Below are 12,907 nucleotides of genomic sequence, written 5' to 3' on the forward strand. Positions count from 1 at the left end.
CCAGGCTGGTCTTGAACTCCTGACCTCAAGCAATCCTCATGCCTTGGCCTCCCAAAAGCACTGAGATTACAGGTGTGAGCCACCATGCCCAGTGTGAGGAATATCTTCCTAATGAGCGTTGGGATCAGGGAGACTCGGGCGCTCGAGCCCTGACTTCCCTACCTGCCGGCTTTGTAACCTTAGACAAGTGACTTTTACCTCTCGAAGCCTCAGTTTCCTGTTCTATTATATAAGGATAACCACAGTGCCCGTGTCATGGGGCTGTGGGCAGGATTAAATGGACTAATCCATGGGAGATTCTGGAAGGAACCCCAAACATCATTGCTCTTGTCCTGGGGACTTTATTCAGTGTCAGGTTTGGATGAGAAAAAAAAAGGTGGTTGTGTCCAGCCCCCACTCTAGGCTCGATTTTCCGTCCACAGGATGTATCAGCTCACCAGTGTATGCTGGGCCACCTTTGGGGAGAGGGCTCCTGACCATCAGGACTGCTTTACTTTGTTGGCCTGAAACTTGTTCACATGTGACTTTCTTGGCCCACACTGATCTGAGCTCCTCTCCCATTCATTCCCCAATTCCTCCAGTCTGTTTGCTGGAGGAAATGCCTGCAGGTCCTTTGAGATCCAGTTTTCTCAACCTCGCACATGAAGGGCAGTTTGGACTGGAAAATGTCTCATCGCAGGGCTGTCCTGTGCCTTGTAAGATGTTTAGCAACATCTCCGGCCTCCACCCACTAGATGCCAGTAGCACCCCCCTAGTTGTGACTATCCAATATATCTTTACATATAGCCACATGTCCCCCTGAGGACAAAATTGCCCCAGCTTGAGAACCACTGTTCTAGAGTTTTGGGTCTTCCCCGTGCTGGGCTTCTTCAGGATGTCTTCTCATCTCTGTCCCCTCTGGCATGCCAGCACCCCTGTGGCTTATGTGTCTAAAATGTTTTCCATGCCTACTTGGGAGCAGGGCCCGCATTTACTCAGCACAAGCTAAACCTGCTTGAGAGCCTGAGAATCTAAAAGCAAACACCATGAGAAATCAAATGAAATTGCCACCCCTTTTTCCCCCTGCAGCCATCTCTGCAAAGGACAGACACCACCAGGACCAAGGGGTGGCTGGGGCTTCCTAGTTGCAGTTTCCATTTTGAGGACAAGAATTATTATTATTATTATTATTATTATTATTATTTTGAGCAGAGTCTCACTCTTTCACCCAGGCTGGAGTGCACTGGTGCAATCTCAGCTCACTGCAACCTCTACCTTCCAGGCTCAAGCAATTCTCCTGCCTCAGCCTCCCAAATAGCTGGGACTACAGGTGCACGCTACCATGCCTGGCTAATTTTTTTATTTTTAGTAAAGATGGAATTTCACTGTGTTGGCCAGGCTGGTCTCGAACCCCTGACCTCGAATGATCTGCCTGCCTCGACTTCCCAAAGTGCTGGGATTATAGACGTGAGCCACAGCGCACAGTCGAGGATGATTTTTCTGGTAGCTTTCATCTGAACAGGCAGAGCTAACTTTTCATGGAATGGAAGGTCAGAGGTCATTGAAGGTTTTTGACCGGGCTGGCCCCAGACCTGGGTTAGCATTCGGGTTTTGCTGTTGATTGTCCTAGTGATGATACCTCTGTGGACCTCAGTTTCCTCATCTCTATAATGGGAATAAAAATATAACTGTCTCAAAGCATTGTTGCCACCATTCAGAGAATCACCCCATACAAAATGCCCAGCGTGTAGTAAGCAATCAATAAGTTATAGCTGTCATTGTTTGTTCTTATTGTTGTTTGCCGATAAGAAATACACATCCAAAGCATGAGAGTAATTCACCCAAGGTCACCCAGTGGTTCTGTGTAAAAACACTGGGTCGAGCATCTTTTTTCCAGAAACCCTGGGGTTTTCTGCAAAGGTCTGTCTGTGTCTAGAAGAAGAGATTCCAAGATGATCTATTTTATGTGATTCTCACCCCATTAACAGCCCGCAGTTTTGCCAGAATATCCTCTTTTCACTTTCATTTTAAAAACCAGCCAGTGTAATAAATCTTGCCCCGAAATCTCGGCAGCACATCTTGGCTGGAGTGTATGATAAATCTAATATACTGTGGCCTCTCTGTATGAGAGACCCCGGTACATATCTGTATTTTGGGCAGACAGCCCCGTGGTCTGGCAGGAATGTAATTTGCTGTCAGGTTGACAAGCCCAGCCCTCTGACTGGGTTCATTCTTGTTCCACAACTTCCTTGGCTCAAGGGTGGATTTATGACCCAGTCTAGCCACTCTCCCTTCCCCATTTAAAACATAGAATGTGGCTGAGAACTAGGACTGGATTTGCAAGGGACCAGCTGGGATGGAAAGGGAAGGGCCACAGGTGGGACACTGGGAGGGAGGGCAGGGGTCCCCACTTAGATCAGTCAGTGAATATTTCTTAAATACCTACTATGTGCCTGGCATCATGCCAGGGGCTGGGTACACAGGCAAACAAGACCAAGTCAGCGTTTAATGAGGGAGATGGACATTTATGGGATGGCCATTTGGAATGAAGCCCAGTGATTTATGCCTATGATGAAGGCTCAGATGGAAGCTCAGAGGCCTTGGGGGCTTAGGGATGTCCTGTGGTCGTGGCATCCCAGGGCTGAGCAGGAGGACCGTGTGCATGTGCCAGGTCCAGGAGTGCGTCTGGACTCTGCAACGGGGAATGACCGCAAGGGGGTCAGCAGTCAGCACAGGGGAAAGCAGGGCTGAGAGAGACCTGGGAGCAGACTGTGCAGGACCATGCAGGGCCTTTTGCTCAGAGCCAGCAGCAGCCGAGGAGGGTTTGGAAGGATTAGTTTACCTTTCAGACATTCCCTGGGCTACTGCACAGAGATTAGACTGGACAGGGCAATAGTGGGAGCCCTAGAGGGGACTGTGGACTCCCCTCGTCATTGAGGAGCCCCTCACAAGGAGCCCAGCAGGACCCCTGGAAGGCCAGGAAACAGTGCCCGAAGGGGTCAAGGACTTTGGAATGCATTTCAGCCCCAGCTCTGCCCCTGACTGACCTGCTTAAATCACTTCCCCTCTCTGAGCCTTAGTTTCTTCACCTGTAAGATGGGCATAATACCCACACCACTGTGGAGGAGTATTAGAAAGATAAATCAGGAGACCACAGAAAAGGTGCACAGGATGGGAACTCCAAGCGCCCAAGAAATGTTCATGATGAATTCTGTTTACTAGCTCTGTGACCTGGGGATGTTTAACTTCACTTCTTTGGGCCTCAGTTTCCAAATCTGCAGAATGGGTTTAATAATGATCCTACTTCATGGTGGTGTTGAGAGGATTGAATGGGTTAGAATGGTGCGTGGCACAGAGTTCATTCCGGCTGATCTGAGCCATCCCCGTGGTTGTTGTTATTGTGGTTGTTGTTGTTTTGCCTACCCTTTCCTTTAGTTTCGTCTATGATATGCTTGGTCAGCAGGGGCTGTGGTTTTGTTTTGTTTTGTTTTTGTTTTGAGTCTTGCTCTGTCCCCCAGGCTGGAGTGCAGTGGTGCGATCTCAGCTCACTGCAACCTCCACCTCCTGGGTTCAAGTGATTCTCCTGCCTCAGCCTCCCGAGTAGCTGGGACTACAGGCACATGCCACCATGTCCAGCTCATTTTGTATTTTTGGTAGAGACAGGGATTCGCCCTGTTGGCCAGGCTAATCTTGAACTACTGACCTCAGGTGACCTGCCCGCCTGGCCCACCAGAGTGCTGGGATTACGGGCGTGAGCCACCGTGCCCAGCCCCTGGGACTGTGATTTTTACCCTGACCCTGGATCCTGCCATGGCACTAGTCCAGATCCCGTCTTGTGCTCCAATGCATCCCTGGCAGAATTCCAGCCCCCATGGGGCCCCCTGACCCAACCCTCCCCCCGCATCACCCTGCTGGGCTGTAGGCTTCTGACCCTCTGTCCTTCTTCCCCTCGGACACCAAACTCTCCGAATTAAAGAAGTCTTCGAGAACCCTCCGCAGCCCTGACGGATGCCTGCAGGTGTTCCTCTCTGCAGTCTCATTCATTCCCTCCCTACTTTCTCCCTCTCCTGCTTTCCAAGAAGCAGAATGCCACCTTCCACGTCTCCCGTGCAGGACATCAGCAGACCCCTCTACAGGGAGGGAAACCAATTCCACAGACCCGTAAGAATTGCTCCTCTCTGCCTGGGCCTGCAGACCTCCGCCGAAGAACCCTGCACATGTGGCATTCAAGTCTTGGGCTAAGAAATGATCCTTCAGCCTCCAGCTGTCCCTGCAAAGGAGAATTTGGGCCTTTACGACAGGCTGAGAAATAATTTCTTTGGATTCGTGTCAGTGTAGAAAAGTAAAAGGAAAGGTTTGGGGGACACCCAGTTTGGAAAACGCTGGCTTTGGCTCTCATATTCTGGAACTTTCTTCAGCCCAGTCTGATAGGAACAAAGGGCCTCTGAGGGTCTGGTGGAACTGAGGCCTCCATCCTCTCCTCTCCTGGACCTCTCAACTCCTGCAGCTGAGGTGGCCCCATGCCTGGGTCCCAGGGAAAACCTAGTCCTCCCCCAGCCTCCCCAGACCCAGGGCTGCTTCCCCTCCTCAAAGTGAGAAGGCAAGTGGGCGAGGCTCCCCTGAGTTATTGAGGGAAGAAATACGGCCTAGAACCCTTTCTGTAAAAATAACTTCCCGGGCTCCTCCTTTATGGGTGAGGGAAAGTGCTTAAAATGCTTAGAGGGAATAAACAGCTTTTAATGAAGTTACATTGCCACATAATGGGTATCATAAAATTGCCTTCATACTACAGGGTCCCAGGATGGCATTTATTATCGACTGCGCCGGAATAGTCTTTGCAGAGCTCCGGCAGCTGCAGAGAGAAGAATGCAAAAGTCTCCTTAAATTACCTGATTGAAATAACCGGGCGGAATATTCCGTGGGGCCGCCGCGTGCCAGGGAAGCCGCCTTTGGGGTGGTCTGTCAGAGGCGGTTTGTGCATTCTGAAGAACACAGGAGTTTCATTGCAGCAAAACAGATGTTCATCTTGTTTCTCCATCGGCTGTTTGATGAGAAATTTATTGCTCTTCCGCTGGGCAGGAGGCCCCTCTCGGCTGTGGAGTCTATTAGGCAAGCCAGCAGCTGGCGGGAAGCCAAGGTGAGGCTGTTTTGATGAAACCCATGAAAAGCTTTGGCTTGGAGGCGCCGGTAATAATGCACTGGCTAGACTCTCCTGATTGGGCGATTGATTGGCCTGATTTGATTTATTGATCAATACCCTCAAATTTGGCGTCTGAGAAGCTGCACTAATCTTTAACTGTTGTGAACATCTCTACCTGCTGGAGAATTAGACCCTGATAAGGAATGTATGAAAGGAATCGGGGCTTATCTTAATCACACACCGGGCCCCAGCACTGCCCGAGCCGGCGAGGGCCTCTGTGCACCAGCCCCATCGCCAGGCAGGCCTGCACAGATCTATAAATTGATGGAATTCAAAGCCTCCAGCATCGATTACCGTTATAACAAACAGTGGTGCACAGAATGTCTGATTATTTTTAGACAAAGATTCTGTTCTCTCAGCAGCAATTTTGCTGAGGCTGTCACTGTGTCAGATGTCTACTGTTGATTGCAATTAGATGCAATACAAAAAAAAATTAAACTATCTGCATCCTCACTCTTATTTCCAGTTATTAAATCTCTCTCTTTGTTTGCCGTTTCCTCATGATATCTACAGCTGGATGAAATATTTGGTTGGCAAGAGAAATCCTTGTAATTCAGTGGGGGGGTGCAAGGACCCACTGACTCATCGGATTATCTCCGATGGGTGCACCTAATCTGGCAGGAGGGGAGGTGCACAGGGAATTGGGGGGACATTTGTTTAAAAATGTGCAAAGGGAAGACTTGATGCAAAAATGTTTCAGGGCAGGGTCGGGGGATAAAAATCAATCTCTGAAGCCCTCCCGAATGCCTGTGATGGGTTTAGTCTGTGTTCCCTTCTGTTCCACATAGAGCAGGACCTAACTAGAGACATGCCCCCATCCTAGGGCCCCAGGGAGGGTATCCATAGTGATCAGAGCTCAAAGGTTGGTGCCACTTGAAATAATTAATTCCTCTAAACAGAGGACCCCTTCCACACTAAATCATACCTGAAGATTTGGGCTCCAGGTAATTGCAGGTAAGAACAAATTAGGCATTCTCTTTTACATACAGCCCGGCGGCCAGCATCCTGGCATTGGGCAAATTCATTCATCATCCTGACGTTCTCCAGTTGATCTGTCTTCTCAGAGCCATTAGCCCCCGTGTCCTTGACAGTGGAACAGCTGTAAACTCGAGACCATCCGTGGGGTGGCTGAGACTGACAATTCATTACGCAGTTGGATGGAGAAGGCGGCTCAGGTGACAATGCCAAGGCCTCCCGGTTCCCAGAAGCTGGCTCCGCTTGGAATTGGCAACTGCCGGCTAATTTTAGAACAGTCGTAGTTGGGGATGGAGAGGGAGGAGGAGGCAGCTTTGACTTTGGGGTCAGACGAGCGGGTCCTGCAGAAATTGGCTGAGCTCAGTAACACATTGATCACCAAGGCAAGTGGTCATCTTCGTTCAGGTGGGCAGGGGACAGTGGTCCCTGAGCCAGCCCAGGATACATTCAAGTGCCCCCAAAAGGACATTCCAGGGGAGCCAATGCAGGGATTCGTAGCTCCTGGTGACGGGAAAAGGGTCAGTCTCGTTCAGTAATTGGAATAGCACCAGCCATTTGTTCACCACCAACTGCCCCGGATCCTGTACCAAGCATTTGACATGCACCTTCCTCCTTCAGTCTGCCCTGGTACCTCGGGAGGAGGTCATAATTCTACCTGTTTGGGAGATGCAGAAACTGAGGCTCAGAGGCCTTGAGCAGCTTGTCCAAGGTCACACAGCTAAGAATGGGTGAGGCTGGAAGTCAAATTCAGGTCAGTTTCTGAAGTTTAGGTGCTTCACCCCAGTTGAGAACTCAATGAATATTTGTTGAATGGCTGGATGAATGAATGAATGATATGTGAACATCCAGTGGGGACTCAGCTGGGCTCTGGGATAGCCAAGAATGACAGGGTCAGGCTATCCCTCAGGCAGGCCTGGCATTTGGGCCTCCAAGGCTGGCTCCAAGGGTGGCTCCTGCTTCATCTTCATGGGCATAGAGCTGTGCCCAGGCTCCAGTCCCCTCAGTTGAAGGAACCGGTTTAACATCACCAGAGAGTTCCGTGCAAGGAAATCTCGGGGTCTGAGGGGTCCGGCAATAGATAGAAGCAACGCCAGGGTCTCAGAGGCAGGGCGAGGTCGTTGGTTACCTGGCTGGGAGCCAGACTGCTTCGGGCCAGGATAGCACGGGGGTTAAACGCTCAAACCCTAAAGTCAACAGACCTTGGTTTGAATCGCAGCCTCATCACATTCTTAGCTCTGTGTGACCTTGGGCAAGTGACTAAACCTCTCTGGGCTTCACTTCTCCGTCCTGCAGATAGAGCTGATGACAGTGCGTCCCTGTCCAGGTGACTGTGAGATAGAATGAGGTCATACACATCAGGGCTCGCACAGTGCCTGGCGTGTTCTGTTTGGTGGCAGTACTCATTGGCCTAGGGCATTTGGGGAGACCCAGTACCCCCTGGAAGATATTTGTGACTAACAAGCTTATTTAGCTCAAGGAGAATTCCTGGTCAAGGCAAAGAGGTATCAAGTGACCTCCCTGAAGTCACTGTGAGACTTTTTCCTTGGGTGGCTGGCACCCATTGCTACCTGTTGTCACCTATTGCCACCCTCTTCTGGACAGACTTCAATTGTCCGTATCCTCTGCCTTTTCCCTTTTACATCCCCGACGTCCTCACCCTTATCCTCAGCATGGCTGCAGGAAAGAGGCAGTCCCTTGCAGGGTTGATGGGAGCAGCAATCAATGTGGTCCCTTTGAGGGGCAAGCTGGCAACATCTGTGACATTTACATAGGTGCAGCTGTGTGACCTAGTCCTTCTTTGTCTAAGAACTTATTCTTTAGATACACCCATATGTGACTACCAAGATGTACATCTCAATGTGTTGGTGTGGCATTGATAGTAAGAGCAAAGCCTGGAAAAAAACCTAAGTGTCTATGAGTCGAGGATTGGAAGTAACCTAAGTGTCCACAAGGGGGGAACTGGAAGTAACCTAAGTATCTATGAATGGGGAATTGGAAGTAACTTGAGTGTCCATGAGTAGGGGATTGGAAGTAACCTAAGTGACTGGATAGATAAGACTCATCCATATAAAATATTCTGCAACCATAAAGAGGAAGAAGGATGCTCTTGATGTACTGATGAAAAGGAGCAGACAGTAAATTATATGAAAATGGCATCACTGCCAGCCTAGGCAACATGGCAAAACCTTCTCTCTACAAAAAACCAGAAAAATTAGCTGGGCAGGGTGGCAAACGCCTGTTATCCCAGCTACTTGGGAGGCTGAAGTAGTAGAATCACTGGGGCTCAGGAGTTTGAGACTGCGGTGAGCTATGACCACACCACTGCACTCCAGCCTGGGCAAAGGGTGAGACCCTGTCTCAAAAGAAAAGGAAAAAGAAAACAGCACGTTGCATAACAAGGAATGGGATATCCTCTGAGTAAAACGAAGGAAAGAAAGATTCTGCTTCTGTATTTGCTTGAATATGAGTGAAGTATCCTTAGAAGGACACAGAATAAAGGTGGGCACCTCTAGAGGAAGAAGACTTTGATGTTGAATTCTAATGTGCTGTCGCCGTTTTTATCTTATGCATGTAATACTTTAGCAGTGTCAAAATGGTACTGTTTTTAAAAATGAGTATCATGGAAAGAGAACCTGGATTTTTAGAGTCAAATCTGGGAGCAAGTACTGGCTCTGTTATTTACTGGAGGGGTGACCGCTGATAAGCAATGGCAGCTCTCTATGCCTCACTTTTGCCATCTGTAAAATGGTGGTCACCCAGAGCAGGGACAGGTGTCAGTATAATCGTGTACTGAAACCGCCAAGCCAACCGGCGCTTCACCCACAGTTCCTAGCTGTTCTTACCGCCTTCTGCAGGCTGGAAGGAGGTGCTGTTTCTGGCTGTGCTAGGCCCATAGTCCTTCGTGGGGGTGTCCAGCACTGGCTGAGTGGGGTGCTGAGGACAGAGGTCTGGCCCTGAGCCCCGAGGAGACCCCGGCACACACTCAGTGCAGCCCCTGAGCCCATTAGCCTGGGAAGGCTCAGTAATGGAGCCCTCCCAAGAGGCCCAGTCCCTACAGTCACAGCTCTTCTAATGAGGCCCAGTCCCAGCTCAGCCTGGCCAAGGGGTACAAGCCAGGGGCTTGACAGTACCTGCCTGTGTCAGCTCCACGGTCCGAGGCTGCTGCCTGCAATGTAGGAGCTGCTAGGCAGTAGTCAGTCTCTATCTCTCTCTCTGTCTCTCTTTTTCTCTCACATCTCATCCCTCCCTCCCTGTCTTTCTGTTTGTCTCTGTACCTCTCTCTCCTCCTCTCTTTCTGTATTTCTCTCTCTTTCACTCTGTCTTCAGACTCTGTTTTCTGGTCCTCTCTCTCACTCTCACTATCTCCCTCCCTCCCTTCCTCCTCCTGCCCTCTCTGTTCTGCCCTTGCCCCCTTTCTCTCTCCATCTCTCTAGATTTCTCTTTCACGTCCTCTCTCTGTCACTCTTGGCATTTCTCCTCCTCTTTCCCACTCTCAGCATCCATCTTGCCTTCCCTTCCCTTCTCTCCTTTCCCACATCAGCTATCTAAGGGCTGCCTTAGTTGTTACTGTGGATGCCTAGTCAGGTGACACTTATGGGGACCGGCTGTGCACTGAGCCAGGTGCTGGGAATAGGAAGCAGGAATGTGGTCCACCCAGGCCCCTGCCTTCGGGGGTGGACACTCTCATGGGGTATGCCGGTGCTGAGAAAGTGGCATGAGGGCCTCGTGGGGAAGGCTAAGTTGCTATGACGTTAAGCTGAGACCCGAAGCATAAACTAGGCAGGGAGCAGGGGAGCAGGAAGGGCACAGGCGCAGATCCTGTAGCCGAGTGGGGAAGAGGGAACTGAGCACATTCTGGCCACACCCGGCCACCAGGGCCCATGGTTGCTGGAAGAGAGAAGGGCAACTCCGTGGAGTGAGGCTCGCAGCTGCACAGAGGCAGGGTCCCTGGGCTCGCCTTCAGCGCCGCCACCTGCCAGCTGTGTGACCTTGTATAACCTTGCCACTCTGAGCCTCTGTTTCCTCCTCTGCGAAGTGGAGATGGTGATGGTGCATACCTGAGAGGGTCGCTGAGACATGTGCAGGTATTAAAATCAATATGATGTATATATGGTTTTTTTTTTTTTTTTTGAGACAGAATTTCACGGCATCACCCAAACTGGAGTGCAGTGATGCAATCTCAGCTCATTGCAACCTCCACCTCCTGGGTTCTAGTGATTCTCCTGCCTCAGCCTCCAGAGTAGCTGGGATTACAGGCACCTGCCACCATGCCTGGCTAATTTTTGTATATTTGGTAGAGACGGGGTTTTGCCATGTTGGCCAGGCTGGCCTTGAACTCCTGACCTCAAGTGATCCACCCGCCTCGGCCTCCCGAAGTGCTGGGACTACAGGCATGAGCCACTGTGCCTGGCAGCATGATGTATATTTTTATGCTCTAAGTATGAATGTGCTTAGAACTTACCAGTGCAGAGCTGGGGCTATCCAGGTGTTCACTTGTGCTACCCTTGGCGGCGTTATTGGTGCACCCTGCTCACGGTGCAGTGCCAGGCCTCCGTATCACCCAGCAGCCTGCAGGTTCAGTGACACTGGCATCAGGGCTCATCCTTCCCTTGCTCGTGACTCCTGTAGCATCAGGGCCTTTGCATCTGCTGTGCCCCTCAGTATCGGGCTCTTGCCCAGAGAGCCACATGGCCTGAGTCCCCACTCCTTTAGGTCTTTGTCTAAAAGTCACCTCTTCCACGACCCTCCCCTGGCCCCCCGGCTGCTCTGTGTGAAATTGAGCTCTCTACCACCATCCTCCCCCTACTCCTGACCTCTTTCCCTGCTTGAGTGTCCTCCCTCCCCATGTCCACACCTAAACGCATTTCAGTGGCTCATGTGGCTCCTAGGCTAGAAACCTGGGTGGGGATTGGGGTACCCAGGCCTTGGGGCCTGCCATCCCTGAGCACCCCCATGCCACTGGTGCCTGGAGTTAGCCTGTCTGTGCATGACAGGCTGGCTGGGTCATCTGAGGTGCCACTCAGTCTCCTGAGTAGCATCTGTCCATGCAGGACCCCAGCCTGGGGTTTCTGTGGCCCCCTGTCCAGATGACCATGGACTGGCCCACTGGCCTGCTTCTTCACTGCTGGCTTTGGCCCACAGATGTCTGTGCTGGGGGCTGGGGTGATGGGGCTGAGAATGGGCCTGGAGTCCTGGCTCAGATCAGTTGAAGAGCCAGGTCCAACAGAGCCCCAGATGGGCACAACTGCCAGGCACCCTCCACCCCAGAGCCATCGATCACAGGCTTGCACTGAGTCACTCTGTTTTTCAACTTGGCCTATCTCATTTTCTTATGTCCCTCAAGGACATATTTTGAAAACCTTCAGTGGGCTGGCCAGGCTGTGTGGCACACCTCTGGAAATTGATGACAGCTGAGCGGCAGGGGGGCTCAGGAACACTCTGCAAATGCATAATTTGGCTCTCCAGGCCACTTCTGGCCTTGTTTCTTCAGCAAGCATTTATTGAGCACCTACTGTGTGTATTTTTTGGAATGGATTTTCTACGTCAATAGACAGATTACTAACACAAGTGTCTGTAACATCAGGAATCAAGAGCAGGTGAGAAATGGTGGAGGAGGAAGAGGACGATGCAGTGTGGAGGAGGAGCAGGTGCTGTCCTGAGCTGGGACATGGCAAGAAAGACATGGACTCTGCCATCAGCATTGGGCAGGGGAGACTGCTGGACACCAGCAAAGGTACCATCAAAGCAGCATGCAGAGCTCTGTAAAGGAAGCCACCAGGGGCCAAGGGAGAGGAAGAACAGGGGTCCCATGTAGCAGGATGGCCAGGAAAGGCCAGCAGGAGCCAGTTATAGAAAAAATCTAGGGAGAAAGAGGTCCAGGCATGGGAACAGCAGGTGCAAAGGTCCTGAGGTAGCCAGATGCTTGACCAAAGAACACTAGAGTGGTTGGAACTTGAGGGCAGAGAAGTGGGCAGGGCCAGGTCATGCTCAGCTTGCTGGCCGTGGGGAGCATTTGGTTCCCCAGCCTCAAGAGCAATGGGAAGTCACCCCTCTTGTCATGGCAGGTTTTAGCAATGGGATCTGATTCATGTTTGTGAAAGCACCCATGGTTGTTGGAAGAGAGGGCAGCAGGAAAACCAGCAAGGAGTCTCCTGCACCAGTCCAGGTGAGAGAGGATGGGTTTGTGGCCATGCAGACAGCAAGATGTGGGCAGATTCAGGAGTATTTTGGGCAGAAGGAAAAAAGCTGATCCTCCCTCCCTTTACCCCCAGAACATTCACACAGAAAGGTGCACAGACCAGGCACAGTGGCTCACAAAATCCCAGCACTTTTGGAGACTGAGACGGGCAGTCACTTGAGCCCAGGAGTTTGAGACCAGCCAGGGCAACGTGGGGGAAACCCCGTCTCTACAAAAAATTAGCCGAGTGTGGTGGTGCGCGCCTATAGTCCCAGCTACTCAAGAGACTGAGGTGGGAGGATCTCCTGAGCCTGGGAGGTCGAGGCTGCAGTGAGCCATGATTGCACCGCTATATTCCAGCCTGGGTGACAGAATGAGACCTTGTCTCAAAAAGAAAAAGAAACAGAACATTCCCTGCCACCCGGAAACATCCCTTGTACCCATTCTAGTCCATGTCTAATCCAGCCTACCCTGCCAGCAACATAACCATTCTCCTGCCTCCTAACCACACAGGCTTGATTTGCCAGTTTCTGTGCCTTACGTAAGTGGAATCATACAGTGTGTGTGCCCTTGCA

The 12,907-nt window shown here is 51.1% G+C and overlaps 1 protein-coding gene across 5 annotated transcripts in view; it reads left to right on the top strand.

Annotated features, from left to right (window-relative positions):
• The window catches only part of CUX2 (cut like homeobox 2), a 319,501-nt gene that overhangs the window by 144,492 nt on the left and 162,102 nt on the right, over positions 1–12,907 (top strand). Inside the window, exon 1 of one of the 5 annotated variants that reach the window (XM_031650755.1) lies at positions 3,700–5,116. The exons of the other annotated variants lie outside the window; for them this stretch is intronic. Coding sequence (XP_031506615.1) covers positions 4,997–5,116 — 120 coding nt within the window. The 5' untranslated portion in view covers positions 3,700–4,996. Of the gene's footprint in view, positions 1–3,699; positions 5,117–12,907 lie in introns of those variants that run through there. 5 annotated transcript variants of the gene reach the window in all.

Source organism: Papio anubis, chromosome 9, assembly GCF_008728515.1.
Source record: "Papio anubis isolate 15944 chromosome 9, Panubis1.0, whole genome shotgun sequence".
In the NCBI taxonomy this organism is placed as follows: Eukaryota; Metazoa; Chordata; class Mammalia; order Primates; family Cercopithecidae; genus Papio; species Papio anubis.